Genomic DNA, 23,127 nt, shown 5'->3' on the forward strand with positions numbered 1-23,127 from the left:
ACGGGGTACGGTTAATGTGGGTAAGGGCGGCTCGAGGGGGGGGTGTGATGGCACGTCTGCGGGGGGGTGTGAAGGCGCCAGGCCGAGGGCTAAGATGGTGTGAAGGTGGGGTTTGGATAGGGTCGGATAAAAAGATATTGAGTTGAAGCAAGTAAAAGAACGGGGTACGGTTAATGTGGGTAAGGGCGGCCCGAGGGGGGTGTGTGTGATGGCACGTCTGCGGGGGGTGTGAAGGCGCCAGGCCGAGGGCATCCACAGGGATGGTTGGCAAGGTGTCGAGGTCGGTGGTCGATAAACTACGGACATGCTCTTTTGGAGCTTGAAAATGCAAGGGCTATTTGTAAAGCTAATTTGAGAGTGAATGTCCGGCCAGGATTCTTCCATGCAAAAACAAGATGAGCGACATTTTGGGAGCTTTGAATTTCAAAAAAAAAAAGGGAAAAAAAAAGAGGAGAGTATTTGTCATCTTGTTCTAAGACAGGGAGGAGATACTTTATCCGCTCACTCGCTCTTTTGAGTCTCTCATTCACAGGCGTCCTAATCTTCAAATGAGTCCCTTGCCTTTGCAGTTTACCCTAAAATTCCTGTGCACCTCACCCTCATTCTCTCTGTTTGCGCCATAGCCGGACAGCCAGAGCCAAAACCCTGCGCCATCGCTTAATTCTCTGCAGAGAACTTTTAACATAGCCATAGACACCAATCGCACGCATGTAATAAGATGCGAATTGACAGGGCTTCAAAGGAAGAAACGTCATGATAACGGCGGCAGACCCAGGTAGATGGCATGCAGCACACGATATTGAGAGAAGAAGATGGAAGTAGGATGGATATAGGTATGGAAGAGAGAGATGGTTGAGCTAGGGTTTCGTGGCAGGCCAAGGTCCCAGACTGCCATTATTCTACAGTTTGTCAACAATGGAGCCTGCCCTGGTCTCCACCCACGCAATTGGCCCATCCGAATTGCAGTTGAAGGATTGCGTCTCCTGGCTTTCATGGAAACATCCGGATTCTGCAAGGTGCTGTGACCCTGGCCCCGCTTCCACCGCTGCACAGACCTCCTTCTCCTGCAGGTGCAGTCCCTCTTGCATTTCTCTGCTTCATTTTTCATTACTTTATACTGGTTAATGACGTTTCAAGCTTTTAATGACGTTTCAAGATTTTAACTGCATGGAAAAACACAAGTAATTCAGATGATGGTGATCTTTGCTGGTGACTGTGATTGTGGTTGTGATGATGATAATGACTGAAAGGGGACAATGCACATGCAAGAAACTCAGAGTGACGAGATGACAATGACGATGATGGAATGGGACAAATTTATCATTATCATCACCATCGCCAGCAACCATCACCATCACCATTACCATTACCATTACCATTACCATTACCATTACCATCATCTACATTGCTTTGTGTTTCTTGCACGTGTATTTTCCCCTAGGATCCACCACCATTACCATCATTGCTTTTTGCTTCTTGTAGGTGTATTCTATCTGTCCGAGCATCATCACCACCACCGCCACCATCAATTAATAGCATTACCTGCATTGATCTGTGTCTTTGCAAGTGTACTTTTTCACTCCAATTTCAGTCTTCACCTTCATCATCACCATCATCTTTAGCACTCTTTTTTCTATCATCACGAAACGATCAATTGTGACCATGAACATGACCATCATCTTCATTGCACTGTGTTTCTTGCTTGTTTATTTTTCCCCTTCAGTCGTCATCACTAACATCTTAATCATTACACCACCATGATTGTCATACTTCCATTTTCATTACACCACTGTGATCGTCATTCTTCCATAGTGAAGAATATCTCAAGCATTTGTGTTTCTTGCATGCATAAATTCTCCTTTCAACTTTGAATCAACTTGATGTCATGATCATCATCCTCATGGTGACATGGCAATTAAAGTTTTAAGCCTTTTGATTTCATAGCTGAATACTTGTGTTTTGTGTTTCTTGCATGCATACTTTGCTTTTATAGCTAATGAAATCTCAAGCCTTTTCTGTTACATTTCCTGTATTGATGGGATTTCCCTAGTGGCGGGTGTGTAATTGGGGAGTAGAGGGGGCTTAACCAGCATTTGAGGTGGCCAATGCAAAGATGGGAGGCTTAGAGAAGGCTAATGACATTAATAGATTCGTATTTTATGAAAGGCCCAAAAGGGGTTCAAGCCTTAGAGAAGATTATAGCACATGGAAAGTGCTATGGGCAAGGGGATGTGTGGCCTAGCATGCAAAGGAAGCCATGAATAAATGGGGCTTCAAGAGAGAAACTTGCAATTGAGAAGGGGCCATACTATGGTAATGTGTTGTTACATCAGAAAGAAAGATAATCTCTTCCACAACATTTTGAAGCCAGCTTTTGTGGAAACTTGACGTTCCTTCATACCAACAAGCTTTCGAGCGAAAATGAGGAAGTACCTTCTTTCTCATTTTACTTGTTAAATATCAGCAATTTTTAAAAATGCAATAACGGCTTCTCAAAGAGAGAGGAAAAGAGGCTCGTTGTCTGCATCAGCTAGATGAATTTGGGAAGAAGTGGAAAGAGAGATAGAAGCTAGAAATGTTGAAAATAAGGGGTGGAAATTAAGGGGTGGACAGAGAGATAGAAGCCCCTATGGAGGCTGAGGAAGAAGGGAGTTAGGGGGAGGTGTTATAGGGGAGCTTGATGAACACACTTCCATGACCAAGAAGTACAGAGAATGGATAAGCAGCTTGGGTTTCGCAAGCTGACCATGAACTGTTATAAATGCGACAGAAAATTTGGAAGTCCAGTATAGCATGATTGTAACTTAAAAATTAATAAATTATGGGAACCTCGAATGAAAGACTCTCCTATGCCTATAACCTTGACTTCCGGATCAAAACTTGTAGAATAAGTGCATGCAATGGAAGCAACTCTTGGGGACTACAGGGATTTGAAACCTCTAACTTTTAACAGGGAAGAATAAACTTGATGCTATCCATACCTTTCTTAAAAATTTTCAAGTGATTAATTCATTTAAAAAATAAACCCTTGAGTAAGTGGCTCAAGCTAGTCTCTCGGCCTAAGTTGACTCTAGAGGAACCAATTGTCAGCCGGTTTTACCTAGGAGGAGTTCAAGCAAGCTATGTACAAAGAGTTCTTGTGAGAGAATGAACAACAACATGCTTGGACCGCTTGGGATGAGTGTAAAATATTAGGAAAACCTTTCGACCAATTTATTGTCTCCTACACAGAGTGCATCCTTAATCTTAAGTGTATAGATGATTCTCAGAAGGTTAGGAGGTTTATCTTGGGTATAGACCAAGCTTAAGGCGTGCATGTGCAATTGAAATCTCCACAAACTTTGGAATATGCAATGAAACATGTCCGTATTTTCCATGTTACTTCCAAGTCTAAAGGAGCACACCTTGAGTTTGCACCATAGTTGCCAGGTGTTTTAAAAATGCCTTAAACGCGTTTTAGAAATGCTTCATACATTTAAAATGTTTCATACAATAAAGGTGTCAAAGAAACCAATTTAGCCTAGTATATAAAAAAAGTAATTTTTATGCATACCAACAATTTTTATTTGTTGTACTAATTCTTTCTATTTGCTACTTCCCTTAGTGCTAGGCTTCATTATGGCTGAGTCTGCCCTACATCTCTGGAGGCTTGACAGAAACTTAGTACGAAGGCCTTTGTGTGAATATATGCTCTTATGTGTGTGTGTGTGTGTGTGTGTGTGTGGAGTGCGTGTGTGAGAGCATATCTTGATACAGAGTTCTACACCCACTATTGGGCATTGATGATGTTAGTGGGGACGTCGTAGTATCTAGTCCATACTATGCATAATGGACTTGATAGTTATATAGTCTTGTGGGTTGACTACCATGAGTATATAACATGCACGTTCCTAAAAGGTGAATTTGGGCATGTTCCTGGATTCATCTAGGTATATATATAAAAAGGTTTGAAAGTGATGTAAAAACACTGAATTTAAAGGAAAAGACCATCCAAATGCATGAAACATGAAATATGATCCATCATCCAAGATCTATGATAAATGCCAAGGCAAACTGCATTGCATGACAAAGAACAAAGCATCACAAATGTAATAATGTCTAGACTTTGGACTCTAGAATTTAGTCTGTAAATGTGAAAGATCAAACAACTCCCCAAAAAATTATTTATTGTAAACATTTAATTTTAAAAAACGGCTCAAAAAAATGTTTTGCTCATAAGGAACATTTCGTACACGTTTCATAAGTTAAGAAATACGTGTCTATGCAACTATGGTTTGCACAAGGCTCAAGAAAATTTAAGAAATTTAAAAAGAGAAAGGACAAAACCAAAGATGCTTTTCATGGAAATCCTACAAGCCTAAATCGATGTTTGTCTTCACAAGATTTTCAAAGGGCCAAAGAAGAAGGTCTTTGTTCTAGATACATGAGTCCGGACCACTCTACCTAAAGAAAAAAGAAGAGGGTTCAAAGGGAAAATCTCAGCAAAAGCAGGTGCATTCTGTGTAGAAGATGCCCTTTCCGGGCACTTCAAAAATCAAAGAAGTTGAGATTCACTATGAGGATGGCACACCCGATGATCCATGAGGATGTATGGTAAGATCAAGGGGCTGAATGTTAGGATCATGGTAGATGACAGTAGGACACATAACTTCTTGAATTATACATTGTGAAGCTGCTCGAAATGCCAAGTGTGCATTAGTACATGGACCGTTCGACAGGGGAGATGATTGATGGGCTAGTTTGAGGCAAAGCTTCAACATCAAACTAGGGTTTTAGTTGGTAACCAAAAATTTGGTGGACAAGCCATGCCTTTGGGTCTTTTTGCTTGGTCCCCTTTATCCTGCTGGAAATGGATATAGATGCAGAGTTGATTGCTTTCGGTTCTAGATTACCTTGAGCTACTTATCTTCTCCAGCCTATCATCATAAATGGGGTCTTTTCTGCTGCCGTAAACACCATTGCCTCACAGTTTTCTAGTGTCTTTTATTCCAATTTAAAGAGCCTTACACAACTCTGAAGGGACGCACAGCTTGCTGCCATGCACTCAAGCACTCACCTTCTTTCCTTGCTCTGCTCGACTCCTTATTATCATGGCTGTTTGGTGATGCTTCTATTTGGATACCCTGACAATCATGATAGGTTGTAGGTGTACTACAAAATATATCAAATGTAAGAAATTTATATATTCTTGGAGATTTATATATTCTTGGAGAAAGTGGCTGCTTTGGCCACATTGAAATTCTAGGGAAGTTCCCCCAGAATAGATTCACAGAAGAAGTTCTGGAGCCCTTTTAAGAATTTTGCTTTTGAATTTGCGTGGCATTTTGGTCTTTGCATTTCTTTAAGGTAGGCAGCTCCTCTCTTATGAATATCTTAATTCCTTCTCTGATACTCGGTGCAGTTAGCAAGCTCATTAATTGGCCTGTTGAAAATGTTAGGCTTCAAGACTGCCTGGAGGTGCTTGAGAGCATGGACAAAGAAGGAACTTTAAACATGAAAAAGGTAAGCTGTCACTGTTGGTGAATTGTAGTGTACTGTTTTTATTCTTTTTTTTTTGTTATAAACTGTGTGTGTGTGTGTGTGTGTGTGACAGCAGATAAAGCATGCAAAATTTTATAATGCTTGCAAAAAGCACAGGGCTGTAAAAGAAGCTTTTAGGTTCACCCAGCTGATCGAGAAACCATCGATGAGTACATATAATCAGCTTCTCTCTGTGTGTGCAAGAGCAAAGGATATCCAAGGTGAACTCACTTTTGGAGTTTTCATACTAATTATTTGCAATTAAGGGTATATGAACTGACATGAGTACACACTATTGGATTTCACTTTTTGCTCAGGAGCTTTTGAAGTGCTTGCTAGCTTGGAAAAGGCAGGGCTGAAGGCTGATTGCATCCTTTACACCACATTAATATCAGCATGTGCCAAAGCTGGAAAAGTTGATAGTCTTTTTCAGGCATGTTAAGATGTTCATTCTAATGCTCCAACTCCCCCCCCCTCTCCTCCTCCTCTCTTTGCTCTTCTTGCACTTTTGTCCCTCTGCATGTGTGGAAAACATGGCTGTTGGCTTAAGGTTTTCATGCCTAGATGGACTAAGGGTACATGAATGTATTGTTATCGTAATCTACTATAGTTAGTTAGCTTTTGGTATGCTGTGGGTGATGCTTGTGAGGTCTGGGACAAAACGTGGAGAGTACCCTTGTTTTGGATGTAATGCTGTGTTTATCAATTGCTATGATAATGTTTTAACTCTAAACTGCACAATATGCTTATAAAGGTATATGGGGTCATTGTAGGTGTTCCATGAAATGGTAAACAAGGGTGTCGAACCGAATGTACATACCTATGGTGCTTTGATTGATGGCTGTGCACGTGCTGGCCAAGTGGGAAAGGCTTTTGGTGTTTATGGCATCATGAGGTCAAAAGTAAGGGACATAAGCTCCATGGTTTATGACATCATTCACATTTTTAGATTGTCTTGTTGAGATGATGGCCATTTTTGTACTTGCTGATTTGATTTTTGCTTGCTTTTATGAGTGCAGAAACTGAAACCAGATCAAGTAATTTTCAACTCCCTGATTACTGCATGTGGACGTTCTGGAGCTTTAGAACGAGCTTTTGATGTGTTTTCTGAAATGACTTCTGAGTCCATTCCTGTAGAGCCTAACCATGTGACAATCGGTGCTTTGATCAAAGCTTGTACACAGGCAGGGCAGGTGAAGCTTAGTGCACACCTTTTGAAAGGCCGCTTGCTATTTTAATTATCATCCTTTCAAACTCTATTGGAAAATTTTTTGATCACTTTCATAACAGGGCTCAAACTTCATTGATTTGAATTATTGACAGGTGGATAAAGCTATGGAGGTTTATGCAATGATGGGTAAAAAGCGAATTCAGGGATCAGTGGAGGTCTACACGGAGGCTGTCCATGCTTGCAGTAAAAATGGAGATCTTGATACTGCTTTTGCAATCTACAAGGACTTGAAGGACAGCTTAATTCAACCAGATGAGGTACATTACCCTGATCTTAATGAAGAAGGGTTTTCTAATTTGTGCTTGAAATGTGATTGTGCCCGGCAATGTACTACAAGCTTCAAATGGCCCTCATCATCTCCTGCTCAGCCAACCCCTTCAGTCTTTGTGATGAGAATCAGAGCCATTCCATATATATTCAAAATGCATGCAATAGGCAGAATCCATATATGACGATAATTACAGTATAAACCTATCCTGGAAAGGAGTGTGTTGCGATAAATGCATTTTCTATGGATATTCAGCTGGCGGAGGTAGAGGTGTTTCTAGAGTTAAGTACTCAAAATAACTCAATTGAGAGTGTGGGACATGGCAAGAGAACCAGAAACACTTATGCAATGAAAAATGGTGGACATGGGATAGGATGGTGCTGGAAACGGGCCTGCACATAAGTACATGGTTGAACCAAAAGTTGGAGCTCTTAAATAATGGAGCGTAAGGTGGAGACTAGATATTTGAGTTGCAGCAAAGAGTGTAGAAAGAAGAGGCTGTGAATTTCCCATAGTCAGCCCAAAGTGTTACAAACTTTAGCAAGGTTACTCCCATCTTTTGCTAGCATGCATGAGTGTGTACATGTCAATAGGTCAGGTATATGCCGTGTTTCAAGGGATTGTGCAAGTCTTAGCTCCAAGAAGAAGTGAGAAGAGCTGGTGGATAAACAAGTGCATTTTTGTTTGTGTCACTGAAGCATCAAAATACAAGCTGTTGATATGCAAAAACACAACAACTTGTACTCAAGACTCCTCCAAGGAGTTTTATCTAATATAACTCGGGGGGGGAGAGGGGAGGATGGCCCAAGGCTATTTCGACCCCTAGTGAGCTCAGTTTCACAGAGAGGGTGCGGAGCGACTGGCTCGCTTCAGAGCACACCCAGGCATGTTCTTCAGGGAGCTGTGGACACCCCCTTCACTGATGTATACCATTTTATACCCCCAGTATGGTACAGGATGGAGCTAGATAGGTTGCATATCATGATTGTATACTCCATGCATATAGCTTTGCATTCTCCTAGTAATAGAGCTCCATCCCCTGCACACCCAGATTCAGCTTTTTTATTCAGTACTTTTTCATTTTGTTGGGATGACAGAGGATACCCCATACAGGTACTCCGATTTGTCTCATAGGCCGAGTTCGGTCTTTTGGAAGACGTTAATAAAATCTTTCTTTTCTTTCTTTCTCTCTCTCTCTCTCTCGTTTATTTTCAGATTTTCTCAAGGTTTTTACGTGTGAAATTGTTGTTTTCTTGAACATAAGCTAAATTCCCGTCCCACAGTCCTTACGAAGGCTCGTTTCAATGGTATCAGAGTGAAGGTTATATCTCTCTCCTACGAGGGATAACGATCTTTATACGCGGTGCTTTTTGCTTTTTCTTTAAGCAATGGGAAGCACGCATCACCAAGAAGAGGACCAAGCCACCAAAAGTGGAAAGCAAACCCAAGAAGACCCAAAAACCCGCATGGTCAAAGAAACTATGACCAATTTGGACACTATTCTTCAAGATCTTGACTTGATGAGAATTTTTGAGAAAGATTGAGTAAATGAAGAAAGGGGATGAGCAACCAACAAAGGAGGATGCAGCTGAAAATCAAAAGTATTCATCAAAGAGATCTCCCTCAAAGAGATCACCCAGTCCTCCACCTTCTCGTGGAAGGAAGAGGAGCCGTTGCAAATCAGCCCACTCTCATCATGGGAAAAGTCCACATGATCGGAAAAGGTCCAGGAGCCCATCTTCTTCATTTAAACCTTTCATCTTCCTCATCATCTTCTTCTTCTTCAACCCCTTCTAGGTCACCCTCTCCACGGCATGGAAAGAAAGGGAAGAAAGGTAAGCGCAAAGCTAAGGAATTCAAAGGAGCAAGGACGGTGCGGTTTACACCATATGATGGAGCTTATGGTTACAAAGATAAAGCCCTCACTTTTATCGGCCAATTTGATATTGCTTTTGGTTCCGAAAACTATTCGGAGTCATCAAAGGCTAGTTTACATCTTACGAGACTACCAATGCATGGTGGGATGCACTCACGGTTGAGGGAACATCTTCCAAGAAATGGAAAGACTTCAAAAAATAATTTTATAATTAGTTTTTACTCGAGAACTTTGAAGATGATGTGCACCTTGCATCAGAAAGATTGCGGATGGAAATAGGTGAGAGTTGATCATTAGAACAAGAAATTTTGGGATGCATATCTCAAGATTATGCAGGGCATAGAGGTATTTCGTCTACTATGCAGGCATTGGAATGATATTTCTATTGGCCTAGCATGAGAAAGGATATTGACAAGTATGTATTCGAGTATTTGACTTGTCAAAAGGTTAAGTATAATCGTTTAAAGACTCCAAGATTGCTTATGTCTCTACCCATGCTTAAGAGGCCATGGAAAAGTACAGGTCCGTAAATTTTTTCATATTTGAGCTTTACGAAACTCCAAAAATTGCTTCTCTCCGTTCGGGAGTTGATAATTAGTGCCGATACATGTAGTCGAGTTCACACTATGGACCAACCTTGTATGTTATAGTAGGATAGTACTTTTCCATATAGTATGTACTTTTATCTTTATGTGTCACATGCACTCTACACTGTAGTGCATGGTGACAAGATGACTCATCATGAGTGCAACACTGTACAGTAGTAGAACCCTTTAGGATTTGATATTTGTCGTACGCCGGGACCCCATTGTAATTCTCAATCCAGGATATGTCAGCCACGAGCTACGTAGGTCATTCCTAAGCCTTAGAGAGTAAGTAAGTCAGGCAAGTCCCTTAACCCACTTGGAGAGAATCATTCATGCACATAGAGTCAGTAGAAGCCTTAGGGTTTGCATCAGATCATGGTTGCATATTGCATATCATTCATCCCATATGCACATAGACCACATGGAACATTGCAGAAGCCTTGGAATATCATCCAATATTTTTATCATATTTATTAGCATTTATCCATGATATTTTCAGCATTATTACCATTATTCCATAGTAGCAAATCGTGTAGCATTTAATGCTACAATCGGCCAGCTCTGATTTGGAGATGTACTTAGCTGATTCAAACTGTTAGATTGCACGCCCTTGGACTTCGGCTCTATAATCTTCGTCTTTGAACGAATGGAAATGACCATGACTTACCTTTATATAGGGATTTGATAGCAAGTCGTAATCATGTCAGTTTTCACTTTTCAGGCCATAAAAAGTCGTAAAAAATGTCATAAAATGTGTTCATATTGTACCCATAATATGTCCCAACCATTGGTGCATGTCCTGGGCACCTCCGGGTACCTATAGGGCCACCAAATTGGCTCCAAATTGCCCATATATGACCTCTAACTTTGCCCTTAAGGCGGCTGTAAGGAATAATCATGTCTATGTGGCACCGGATTAAGGTGTGCACGTGACATTATGTTATTGTTGTAGAGAAGAGAAAAGAATAGAAGAAAGTTCAGCCATTCATCTCCCTTGTGTGCTTGTCCACTCTTGTGTGTGTGTGTGTGTTTGCTTGCAAGGAGCTTAAGCTCACTCTCTATTAGAGAGTTTGTTCGCGTGAAGAGCTCAAGAGGCAAGCAAATGAAGCGGTACATGGGTAAGGGTAATGCCATTTCTTTCCCTTTGATTTGGAAGCAAATCTCTGGAGGTAGCTCCTAGTCAAGAGCAACAAGGAGGCATGGAGACACAACAATAAGGTGCCTTGTCACATCTTGAGCGGCCCTTCATGGTGAATTGGAGGGGTATTATATTGTGTGAGCGAGGTTCATAAGACTTCAATGATTTTGAAATTTGGATTCGAGGCTATTTCGGGTCTTGCTACCCTACCTTCGGCTACCTTCCTTTAGAGGTTCCACTCAAGGGCATTTATTGCTAAGCCAAATAATAAGGTGAGAGGGGGTAACCTTGCCTCACACTTCTTTTGAGTGGTATAGCCTGGGAACAAGTCCCATTAATGTCTGGTTGGGAGAGGGGAACCTTGCAGAAGAAGCTCAATGAAATGAATGAAATATGGTCCGACACCACTCTGTCGTAGCATCTTTTGGATGATGTCCGATTCATTGTCATAAACTTTCTCGAAGTCCACTTTCAAGAAGATGCTCTCTTGATTGGACTCATTAATCCATTCTTTCTCTTCTTAGAGGGAGTTGATCGCACACAAAATGTACCTACCTATCATGAACCCTTTCTGCTCCTCCTGAAAACAGAGAGCTTTTATCTCTACCTTTATCCAAGAGTTTGATTCTTTGTACGGGTCATGCTTTGTATGGCATCTTTACAGGATTTACTTCTTTTAATTTTTAATTTCGTAACTGTCTACTTTTGTTTTTGGGGAGGGGTTTATCTTTGAATATATGTGATAGAGCTGGTGGTTATATAGCTTAAAGAATGTTTTTCTGAGCAGTTTGTATCTCAAAGCGCACAATTCATTTACAATCTTTAATGAGTTTTCCAAGGTTGAGAGCGGCATTACAATACCTTTCATAAGCTCTTTTCATGTGAATTGCCATTGCAGACTAACATGAACAAATTGGCTGTGCGATATTGCCGTGTGCAGGTGTTCTTCAGTGCTCTCATAGATGTTGCAGGACATGCAGGAAAGCTTGATGCTTGCTTTGATTTTCTGAAGGAAATGAAGCTACTGAAACTCAATGTAGGGACCATTGTTTACAGTTCTGTAATGGGTGCCTGCTCCAATGTAAGGTTCAAAACAGGGTTTCTCAACCTTGAGCACATAAATTTATGCAGCTGTGTTTATATGCCACTTTTCTTTGAAATGTATGGCTAATCGGTGTTTTGCCACCTCTTTCAAAGCCTTCTGCCCATGCAGGCAGTTCTCAAGCTATTCTTTGTTTTGTATGCAAAGCAAATTGATTGAAGGCCTACTGCTTTTGCAGACAGGGAATTGGGAGAAGGCTTTGCAAGTGTATGAGGAAATGCAGACAGCTAGTTTGTCTCCCACCATATCTACCATGAATGCTCTCCTCACTGCTCTTTGTAAGTCTTCCTTTCTGCAAGTGTTTTTGGGTCCAATGCAGCGGTTATGTGCAGGCAGTCTTCTCTCTGTCTCAGCCTGTATTTGTGCCTGTGGTGGCTTCCTATGAACTCCAAAGTTATGGTTCTGGGTGGATTGTGTCCAACCACGTAAATCATCGCAATATGTGTACCATCTTTTATTACTTTTTTTTTGTAGGTATTGATACAACATTATGGAAATGAGCTGTTTTTAGGTAGTGGTGGGCAGCTGGAAGAGGCTAAAAGGATTCTACAAGAGATGAGACATGCTGACATTGCTTTGAATGCTATAACATATACTATTCTGTTTGGGGCCTGCGAGCAGTAAGGAATTCTCAAATCACCCTTCTACTTTCTTTGTATGTATTTATACATAATATAAATGTATATTGATGCCTTTTTCTCAAAATTTCTATTAATGATCAGGGCAGGGAATATTGATTTTTCTTTTGATCTGCACAAGAGTGCAACCTCAGAAGGGATTATTCCTACGGTTGAAATGTGCGAAAGCATTATTGGTATGCGTTTATAATTATCATTGTGTTGTGTTTGTGTGGGGCTGCCTGTAAACTGTTTATCTAAAAGAAGGAATCATAGCAAGACAAATGATGTTCCAACGGTACCATTGCTCCTTCATTGAAGGGTCTTTGTATACCTTTAAATTATCTGGTTTCTTCCAGCTAGTTTACATACAATTGTATCAATGCAGGTCTTTGCCTGCAACATATTTGGAAGCTATCCCGAGGTCCAACTCCTACATCATCTCTTGGCACCATGGAAAGCATATCCTTTTGTGGAAGATGGTAATATTCTGTATCTGCCTGTAGTCCCTTTTCTGCCATTAGGTTATGGTAAACTTGCATGCTTGGAGAATACAGAGTTCTATATTGGACAAACCCACTAGGTTTAGTGTTTCTGATATAACTTGTTTGTCTAGTCGTGTGACGGTGAAGCCATGATACATTGGATAGGGAGAGGTTTGAGAGTACTTGGCATGGTAGGGCACAAGTTCGACTCCTTGAGTCTTAATGGTACTTGGATCAATAAAACAAACACCCCCCACCATGCCCCCCGTGCCCCCCGCACACCCGGCCCAACTGGGTGCGGTCCTTCTCTTTCCTCCATGTCCCTACAAAAATAAAAAACTAAAAATAAGCACAAATAAATATGAAGAATCAGAGAGGAGCATTGGGCTGAGAGGCAAATGTGGACATTGAGGAGCATTGGGCTGAATTGGGCTGAGAGGCAAAAGTGGACATTTCAGGAAATTTGTGATGAATAAACTTCTGGCACTTATTTCTCGTACAACGCACTGGTCCACGTAGAGGCTTTTCTACCTTTTAACGCATACTAATAGTTCTTATCATTTGTTGATAATCCATTGGATATCCCACACAAGGTTTTCTACTAAGCAGCTAGACGCTGAGTTTTTCTGATATACAAGCCATTTTGGCTATTTAAAAAACTTTCTTCTCCTTTCTGTTTGTGAAATGGATCCCATTTCTGCATTTGGATCAGGTTTTTCCATGCACCAAGCCTCCTGGCTTGTGAAGTTTTGCATAGTGCTTTGTGCTTCCCGAGACCCTAGGATAAAAGGGCCTGGCCGTTTGTGAAAGGGCTTGAATTGGAGACCCATCAGCCTAGACTCTGGGATAAAGGGGCCTTTTGTGAAAGACTATGGTGGTTGCTACACCCACCACCCCCCCCCCTCTCCCACAGCACACAATGCTCTCCCCTCTTTATGCTGCGCTATTTGCATGCTTATCTTTCTGTCCAGCTGCTGGTCCTTATGATCCATTTTGACATACCATAGCCTCGTGAGTCATCCTTGCAGCTTCTGTCAGAATGCCATTTCCTCTATTTGTTACCCTTATATTATCCTTTTATTGAGTAATTTGTAATTTCAAAAAATGATTGTCAGTGGTTTGCTATGACTACCATTATCTAAATTGGCTTGGCAGCTAGTCTTGAGAACCATACCTTAGTCATATTTTGGGATCAGAGGATGATTTTTTGCTGAAAGAACCTTCAAAAGTTAATTGGATGAAAATTTATCTTTCCTTTTTGTGGCTAAGAAAACACACTAAAGTCCTGAAGTATCAAGCTTCCACAACCAGATTTGTTCAGTAATCTTTGAAATGCTATGCTGCAAATATGCCAAAGTCTCTCTCTATAACATAACCGTGTTGCAGCTCATCGTGGGCCCTATCTGTTTACCGGAAGGCGGTTGCATCAGGTGTTGTCCCAACAATGAAGATGTTCTCACAACTGTTGGGTTGCCTACGCTTGCCAAGGACTGTTGATGACAATGTCTTGTATAATTATGCGTTCGCTCAACATAGCAGTCACAAACCACTATCATTAATTGATGGGTTCGGGGTTTATGATCCACGTGCCTTGGCTCTCTTTGAGGTACTGCTCCTTTTTCTCTAAGCTTTGATTAGCTGTTATTTTAGCCATTCGGTTTTAGCTTAGAGTAGACTAATATAGGTTTTTACCTTTTCCGCACTGCATCATTTCAATTATTCACTCTCAGCCATTGTTTTTTTTTTCTGGGATCTCATTTCTTAAAGTTTTTGAGTACTTCACAACAGTTTTACACCCAATCCTTACCCACATGTCATGCTTTTCTTTGAAGTCATCAAAGGTGTCCCAACTTTCTTGCATATATTGTGGAAGGGACCTTTGAGAAAAGCATGAGGGAATCATAGCCATATGATGTTGGCTTAAAATCTGGTGTAGTAAGTATAGGAGAGGGAACCATGCTTAAGAAATGTGAACACAAAACAATGCATTTAGAGACTTGGCTCCACATGCAAAGCCTTGGCGTCCCATACCACCAGGACATGCCCCTCCGATGGAGTAGTCCCAGTACTAGTCCAGGTTTTAGGAGCTTTCCTCAAACTAAGTAACTCCTTATACAGGTGAGCCATAAGCTAGGTGCCAAAAATCCCCCAAGCTTCTAAAAACCCCTAAACCTCCCCATTTAGATGCTTGATCACATCCCTTGGTTAAATTAACCCTAGATTTGTCATGTTAACCCTTCTGAGGCCTTGGGGGGTAACATACTTCTCTCCTTAAGAACAATTGAAGTATAGGAGAGGAAACCATTCTTAAGAAATTCAAAACACAAAACAACACATCTAAAGCCATGGCTCCACACCCCTCCAATGTAAGCATGGAGTAGTTGGAGTAGGGCCACAAGTCCAAGTTTGAGGAGGTCTCCTCAAACTAAATAACTCCTTATATAGGCCACCCATAAGTTAGGTGCCAAAAATTAGCCCAAGCTTCTAAAAGCCGCTTAACCTCCCCAATTTAGATGCTCAATCCCATCCCTTGGTTAAACTAACCCTAGGTTAGTCATTTTAACCATGCCGAGGCTGTAGGGTGTAACATACTTCTCTCCTTAAGAACCATTGATGTCCTTAACAATGTTCGGGGAAAAAATACTTCAGACTACGTAGAGTTTCCCATTTAGCCTTGACCTAAGACCGTCCCTTCCATTTGATTAGATACTCATGGTAAACGGTATTCCAAGACTTTTTAGTACATCGATCTTAGCTTAAATTCTAATGGCATATACCTAGTCATGTCCTTGAGGTGTGTGTGAAAGAGGAAAGGAAGGAAAGAGAGGGGGGAAGGCCAAAAGTTAGTGCTAACCGATAAGCCACAGCACTTCTCTTCTTTGTGATCTGACAAGGACCACACCACAACATCGTGAAGACAACTTGTAATGCTTGCCAGTTCTCATTGCCTTAAGAGTCCTTAGGGGCTTTAAGGTAAATCCACGTGCGAAGGCATAATATTGATAACTTTGTATACAGGCGAAGGCATACAGAAGCAGCATCAGTTGTACAAAAGCGGCGCACAGGTGGTCTCATGAGGCCCAGATAGCACAAAGTGGCAGGAGGCCTTAGCCTTACAGTCTATGTAAAGGCCCATGGGACTAAATGACACATCATGGACTAGGAGGGATCTAAGGTTGAAAAGAGGCATCGCGATCTTGCCTAATCTGGATCGTCGGATTCCTGTCGGGTAGGGGTGAACTCAAGGTGAACTAGGAGTGAACTCAAGAGGGGTGAACTCAGGGTATACCATGGGGATTTTTGGGACTTAGAAAAATTTTGAGGGGTTGAGCTTAATGCAAAAGAGGATTCAAACTTGGAACCAGTCACTCAAGCTTTCAACATCTAACCACTATTGCTAAGAGAATTTGAGAAGCGTTATGCCCAGTTGTCAAGGATAGAGCGTGCAACTTTGGACAGAGAAAAGACAGAGCTCTTCTTGCAAGCAGCTGGGAAAGATCTCCAGGAGAAATTGGAAATCCTCCTTGAGGATAAGGATACAGAGCAGGGATTAAAGAGTGATTGGAATGATGTTGAGGATGCAGTCACTATGTTAGCAAAGCGGCAGCGGAGGAGGGATAAAATGGTGATGGGCTCTGCAACCCCAATAACTGCTGTTACCCCTGAGAATCTATCCAAACCAGCTGCTACAATTCCAAAGATAGATGGGCCGATGGATGAGCTTATCAAGGGTATGCGTGACTTAAAATTGAAGATGTCCAGGATTGAAGAAAAAGGTCTACCATTGGGGCAGGCTTCTATGCAAAGACCTCAAAGCAAAGAAGGGTTTACATATAGATGCATATGGTGTGATGACCCAGAGCATGCAAAGAAGGACTGTGCTAGCTATAAAGAAGCTCTTAAAAATCAACTTGTGTTTTTCAAAGATGGGAAAATCCATCTTACAGAGACTGGTCTTCCATTGAGTACAAACTTTGGGAAAGGAGGGATGAAAAAGCTGGTAGAGGATATGGCTGCTAGTCATGCCATTTCTATGGTTGAGGCAGCAACCTATGGATTGAAGGTTGGTCAATTAAAGCAAGGATTTGAGAATGATGAGGATTATGAGAATGAGGATTTTTGGCCATCAACAATGGAATTAATTGCCTCAAAGAAAGTGTCAAAGCAAGCTTTGCATGAGGCAGGTGATTGTATACGTCTTGAGACTGGCTGGGAGGAGCCTGTGGATTCTTTATCCATTCATGCCTATATTGCCAAATGCCAAAATAATGAGGCACAGGTAGAGGAGAAGCGTAAAAGGGAAAATGAGGAAGGAGGACCATCAAAAAGAGTTACACGTGGAAGTGAAAAGAAGGATCCTGGGCCATCACATATGCCTCCACAGCATAGCAGACCTCCACAGGATGTTTCAATGGAAGAAGCGCCAGCAAAAATGAAGGAGAAGGGTAAAGGGAAAAGTCCACTCTATAAGCTTCAATCTGATATTGAAGTTGCAACAGATCTCAAAAAGGTGCTTGAAGAAAGAATTCTAAACAGCAGGGTGGAATTCACACTAGGGGAAGTCTTGGGGATTGCAAAGAAAGAATTTCATGATGAGATAATTGATATTATACGAAGAAAAAGGCAGTCCATAATTGAATCTATTCCATCACAAGGGGAGGCAAGCACTTCCAAGACTCATGGAGTACAGATACAGAAAAAGGAAGAGAGAGAAAATGTGGTGGAATGTAATCACTCTGCTGATGAGGCACGACAAGTGCGCTTTGTGGAAGAGGATGATGAAAAAGAAGTTCTTACAAAGAGTCATTACTCCAGGAGCCATTGGGCAAGAGCAACCACTGAAACCCTTGTCAAGATAGGTGATTTGGAAGAGCCATATGTCGCTCTAATTGATCATGGGTCTGAAATAAATCTTATGGCTAAAAATCTCTACAACAAATGTAAGTGGCCAATGGATGTGGATCATGGGTGGATGATTAAAGCAGCTAATAATTCATCTGGAGAGCTTTATGTAGTTTAGTTTACCTGCAGTTCACCCATAGTTCACTTGGCCAACGGTGTTGATCAAATCCCGATTGTGACGCCTTTTTCCAACCATAGATCCCTCCCGATTCATGATGTGTCACTTAGTCATGAGGGTGTAAAGGCTGCTCATTTTATGGGCCAAGGCAACATAGGTACCCGAGGTTGTTTGGCAGACTCTACACGCAAGAGGCTCTGCATGTGGCTAGGTGGCGGACATAAGCAATGGACAGAAACTGCCGCTAATTGGTGGGCAGTTCTAGGCTGAACAGGTGGCTAGGTGTTTACCGGACAGGAGACACGTTCGGGTTTCCGTTCAGGTGCAGATATTCAGTGCAGTGCTGTGGGATATTGTTTTAGCACTTGTGTTTGCATAGTACTTTACCTTGTCATCTTGCACAAGCACATGATGTCTTTGGGATTTTGACCCAAGAGGACAAACTAGATGGCACTAATTACTCTTTGTGGAGTTTTATGGTGCGGAACATGTTGGTTGCTAAAGGCTTGTGGGACAGTCTCTCGTGATGAACCACATCCACCCACACTACAACCTGCAACACCACAGAGAACTGCAGCACAGAGCGTTGCAGAAGTTCATGTACAAGTGCCTCTAGCTCCTCCTGAAGAGCAGAAGAAATGGGACTTTAGAGATGCCCAAGCTATGTCCTTCATAGCTTTGTTTGTCAAGAGATTGATTATACCTCATATACGATCTTGTAAGACAGTTCAACAAGACTGGGACACACTAGATAACATCTATCCACCAATAATGCCATGTCAATTTTTTTTTTCAAAACTTAAAAAAAAATGCATATTGCATTTTTTGCATATCAGCAACCTGTATTTTGATGCTTCGGTGACATCCCCCAACTAATTAAATAGTTATCCTCCTTAACCGATAGGTCTTGCTTCTCTGTGCTTTTCTTTGCTTTTTCTTGTTGTGGGCTCAGCTATTCTCTCTCTAGATCTTGAGACATGGTTCTTCATACGAAATGTCCTCCTCTTATCTTGTGCTTGGCTTTGGGGAGCATCTTGCCCTCACGGTTTTCACCTTTCACATAAAGTGACCTTGGGTTTGACTTCTCTAGTAGATTCTTCACCCCTTGCACCTCTAGAGTTGCCCTCAGGGACAAGAGCTTCACAGCATGATTCTCTTCCTGTCAAGATCAACACGCACCTGTTATATTTTAGAAGACACAAACATATGCACACATGCTCAGCTTGGGTTTAACCAACCCTTGGCACACATACAGAGATATGCTCACAAGCATAAATCAAATAAACAAATGAATGCACAAACAGTTCCTTGGTTTTGACACCAAATTCTTGGTTTTTACACCAGTTCCTACTATAGTCCAACTACCTATGGCAGTGTTTGACTATGGTAGACTAACAATATTCATATCCATGTACACAGTTCTGATTTCCTTCACAGTGGCCAGTCCCATGAGTGTTGTACAAAGGATTTGGTGTTGTTCAATCTCAGAGTTGCTCATTTTGGTTACAACTTGGACAACAACCCTCGAGTTCTAGAATACTCAATTCCCTGCAATGGAATATAAACCTTGAGCATTCTCCTTTGTTCTTGGTTTCTTGGATGTCAAAATACAAAGGTGGGTGACATCTCCTCATCTTCTAATCAGTGGTCCTAAAGTTCTCATTTATCCACTTGGCATCCATAGTCGAATGATTCTTGAACTTGATAAGATACTTTCTAGTAACCTTGCCAAGCGATATCCCCTTCTTTCCTTATGAAAGACAATCTGCTCCGGTTGACGAACTTCCTCTAGCTCTTCAACTTCCAGTGTATCCTCGTTCATTGGTTCCAAAGGTTCGAGACCCTTACAAGCTCTTAGGAGACTCACATAAAAAGCATTGTGAATCCTCCAATGATTGAGTAATGCTAGTCTGAAAGCCACATCTTTGATCTTTTCCAATATTTGTAAAGGTCCATAGTATGTGTTGGACAACTTAGGATAAACCTTCTCTATGCCTTTCCTGCGGAACTATGCACATTGCATTGTTGTAGGCAAACTCTACTAGTGGAGGATACTTCTTCCACTCCGTTTTCTGTTCTGCCACATAGCACTTTAACAAATCCAATATTGCTGAATTTGCTATCTCACTCTAAAAATCCATCTGTGGATGATACGAGAAAGAAAATTTCGTCTCCATATTATTTAACGATGCCCTCCAAAACAAACTGGTGGTCCTGGAATCTTGATCACCAACAATAGACTTGGGCATTCCATGATGTTTGAACACCTGCGCCAGAAAAATCCTTGCTATGTTGTTTGCCTTGATAGTCTTCCTTAGTGGAATAAAATGAGCTTACTTACTGAACATGTCCACAATGGTCCAAATACCATCATTTGCAAACTTTGACTATGGCAAGTCAAAAATGAAGTCCATCAATATACTTTCCTATGGCTTCTCGGGAACGGGTAGAGGCATAAGCAATCATGGAGTCTTTCGACGATTATACTTGAGCTTTTGACAAGTCAAACACTTGGATACATACTTGTCAATATCCTTTCTCATGCTAGGCCAATAGAAGTACCATTTCAATGCCTGTGTAGTAGAAGAAATACCTCTATGCCCTGCATAAGGTGGTGCATGTGACTCTTCTATCACTTTTTGCCTCAAATCCTTGGTTATATATAACCGTATATCCATCATCTCTTTCAAGGAATAGTGATTAAGTGTCTGACCATCCTCTAGCTTCCACATAATCCCACCAAAGTCCTCATCATGCACATATTGATCTCTCATGGAATCCAACTCTCTATGATAGGCAATGGTCATTGAATGTACCTATGGTCTCCTAGATAGAGCAGTTGCAACCTGATTCTTCTTTCCAAGTGAAACATGGACAAAAAGTTTGCCCACCTCGTATGCTTCTCGGAAAGCTTAGTTCGGGTTAGAAAATACGTCAAACTTGGATGATCTGTCTTCACCAGCCCCAAAAAAATGATGCTTCCATGAAGTAAGAGCATGAATCGTGGCTAGAAGTTCTTTCTCATAAACCTGCAAGTGTTTCTTGGCATCCAATTTGGAGAACACCAATTGCCAAAATTGTGTAGTTAATTTGGACCTCTTTCACTGTTAATCTCCACTAGCAATCCATAGAGTTTGTACAATTGCTCTACAAATAGTTATTCTTGGCTCTTTACATTCAACCTTGCACCTTGGACATATATGTTTGTAGTCATGCAGTGTGGCTGCTGTACAGGTATACCATTTCCATCTCTAACTGCTGGCTTTCTTTTTTCAACAGGAAGCTGCAGCCCTTGGTATTGTTCCCACTTTCTCTTACATGGGTGGTCCAATGATGATTGACACATCAATGATGCCGGTTTTTGTTGCGGAGGTACGGGACACTTTTTTATCGTGAACCCTGAGCATAGTACTCAAAACACTCCAACAGAATGAATACGGCAACCTTAAAAGAGGTTTTGAAAATGGCAAAAAAGGAAAACCAAAATGGATCAACGCCATTCATCATGTCACATAGGGTTAGTTTCTAGACATAAGTTGATGATTGTGCAGGGTAGTAGCATGAGCAATATTTGGCACTGCAAAGGCAACGATATAACGTGCACTTCATGGAGGCACTCATGATCTCTTTGTTGATAACTAGGAAGGACATTTCTATAAGGTGAAGCTTATTGTGATGGTAACCAATTTGGCCTTTCCAAACTTGACAATGAACGTTGTTGTCAATGTTATGGGAAAGGGTTGGCTGGCAAGCTGAGATGCAAATGTGTCAATGGGGTTGGCAACGGCTCCTTTTGAGAAAAAACATGAGAACAGGGTTGGGACCTTGCAGCACTAAGTTTTAACAGCTATGCTCCCCAAGGCTCGAGCCACCACTCTAAAACCTACTGGTTCGAATAACAAAGAACGTGTCTTTTCTGAGTGTTTTTGAGTTAAAAGCTCATATATTGGTACATCTTGGTGATGCAGGTGTGCATACTTACAGTACTCAAAAGTTTTAAACATCGACTTGCTGCAGGTATGCCCATGTTGATGTGTGGGGTCATTGATGTGATATAGTCTAAAACATCTATTTCACTAACATCCATCCATTGATACCACCTTCAGGAGCAAGGCTACCTGCCATGACTATCATACTAGCAGCTACTGATACAGAGCTAGCTACTCCCGATTCTGGACAAAAGAAGGTCACTCTGATTTCCAGGTAGTTGTGGAACCCAGTTTCTGTCTACGAATGGCGTTCCTACTCCGGTATTGGCAGCATGCTGCATGATGCGCAATAACAGGCTGGTTCTTGCTGTCTTGTGTCTTCTTCCAGGACTAGCCAAGCAGTTGCCGGTTTATTGAGAAGGTTGCGGTTGAACTTCTATGGCTATGAAAGCTCTGGAAAGTTGAAGGTCACAGTCCAAGCAATCAAACACTGGCTGCAACCAAGGCCTGACAAGTTGCCCTTGTTGCAGATAACTTCAGGACCCCAATCCTCTTCCCTTGCCAAGAAAATTACCGAGCAACAGCGCATGTTGCGTTACGTGGAGTCATCTATGTGGTCTACACTCTCATCTCAAAAAAGTAACAACAAAGATGCTGCTCAGCATCTGCCACCACATTTATCTCATCCGCCACCCAATAATAAAGATGTCCACATGCACCACCCAGTTTCGAATGGGGTGCATGTCTTAGAGTCTGTGAAGCCAGATGAGATGATAAGGATACCGTCTTCAAAGGAAGAGTTCTTAGTACGTAGGAGTAAATAAAGCCACAAAAGTGTTGGGCAGGCAATTGATTTTGCCTACGTAATCATCTAGCCTCTCAGAATAGATTAAGTCCCGAGCTCACCATGTTCTTGTCAATGTGAGTGTGTACATCTGTGCTCATATTTTGCCAGCAGTCAGTGTTACAATATCGTTCTCAATGAATCAACATGTTTGCATTTGAATGGAAAATGATTCTTATCCTTCAGTTATTCTTTGGCTGAACACCTGGGATGGTCAAGGGAGGTTAGCATACGGTGAAGGCATGGTAGAAGTATGCCATACGGTGAAGGCATGGTAGAAGTGTGCCATTTTACACATGAAATCAACACACATCTAACTCAGGTAATGACAAACTCGTAACAGCTCAAAGTACCTACTTACATTGCATGGTAATGGCACACATAAGCAACAGTGTAAACCATTTCTGCTGTACCTACTTACATTGCATGATAATGGCACATATAAGCAACAGTGTAAACCATTTCTTCTGTCACACCTATCCATGCATTCTTTGTCACAGCTTAGCTGAC

At 41.6% G+C, this 23,127-nt stretch overlaps 1 protein-coding gene across 2 annotated transcripts; it reads left to right on the forward strand.

Moving 5' to 3' along the window:
* The first annotated feature begins 447 nt into the window (after positions 1-447).
* Positions 448-22,802, forward strand: LOC147614206 (pentatricopeptide repeat-containing protein MRL1, chloroplastic-like). Of its 2 annotated transcripts, none has more exons than XM_086780745.1 (17): positions 448-1,070; positions 5,439-5,502; positions 5,597-5,741; positions 5,838-5,953; positions 6,294-6,422; positions 6,540-6,713; positions 6,844-7,008; positions 11,561-11,701; positions 11,901-12,000; positions 12,234-12,342; positions 12,445-12,536; positions 12,728-12,821; positions 14,211-14,430; positions 21,124-21,216; positions 21,813-21,861; positions 21,951-22,047; positions 22,162-22,802. In XM_086780745.1, exons 1-17 carry the CDS (start codon positions 916-918, stop codon positions 22,595-22,597), a joined length of 2,379 nt encoding a protein of 792 aa, XP_086636871.1. In that variant the 5' UTR covers positions 448-915; the 3' UTR covers positions 22,598-22,802. The 2 variants fall into 2 exon arrangements, with proteins under 2 accessions (XP_086636871.1, XP_086636870.1); XM_086780744.1 differs by having other exon boundaries at positions 449-1,070; positions 5,594-5,741.
* The last annotated feature ends 325 nt before the right edge of the window (positions 22,803-23,127 follow it).

The sequence above is a fragment of the Cibotium barometz genome, chromosome 42 (assembly GCF_041138505.1).
Source record: "Cibotium barometz isolate CiBa-2024 chromosome 42, ASM4113850v1, whole genome shotgun sequence".
Classification (NCBI taxonomy): Eukaryota; Viridiplantae; Streptophyta; class Polypodiopsida; order Cyatheales; family Cibotiaceae; genus Cibotium; species Cibotium barometz.

Excerpts from the sequence above, each read along its gene's own strand:
- LOC147614206 (XM_086780744.1), top strand. The coding sequence starts at position 916 with ATGGAGCCTGCCCTGGTCTCCACCCACGCAATTGGCCCATCCGAATTG. Across the intron at positions 5,503-5,593 it reads GAACTTTAAACATGAAAAAG|CAGATAAAGCATGCAAAATT; the intron begins GTAAGCTGTCAC and ends TGTGTGTGACAG. Across the intron at positions 7,009-11,560 it reads GCTTAATTCAACCAGATGAG|GTGTTCTTCAGTGCTCTCAT; the intron begins GTACATTACCCT and ends TGCCGTGTGCAG.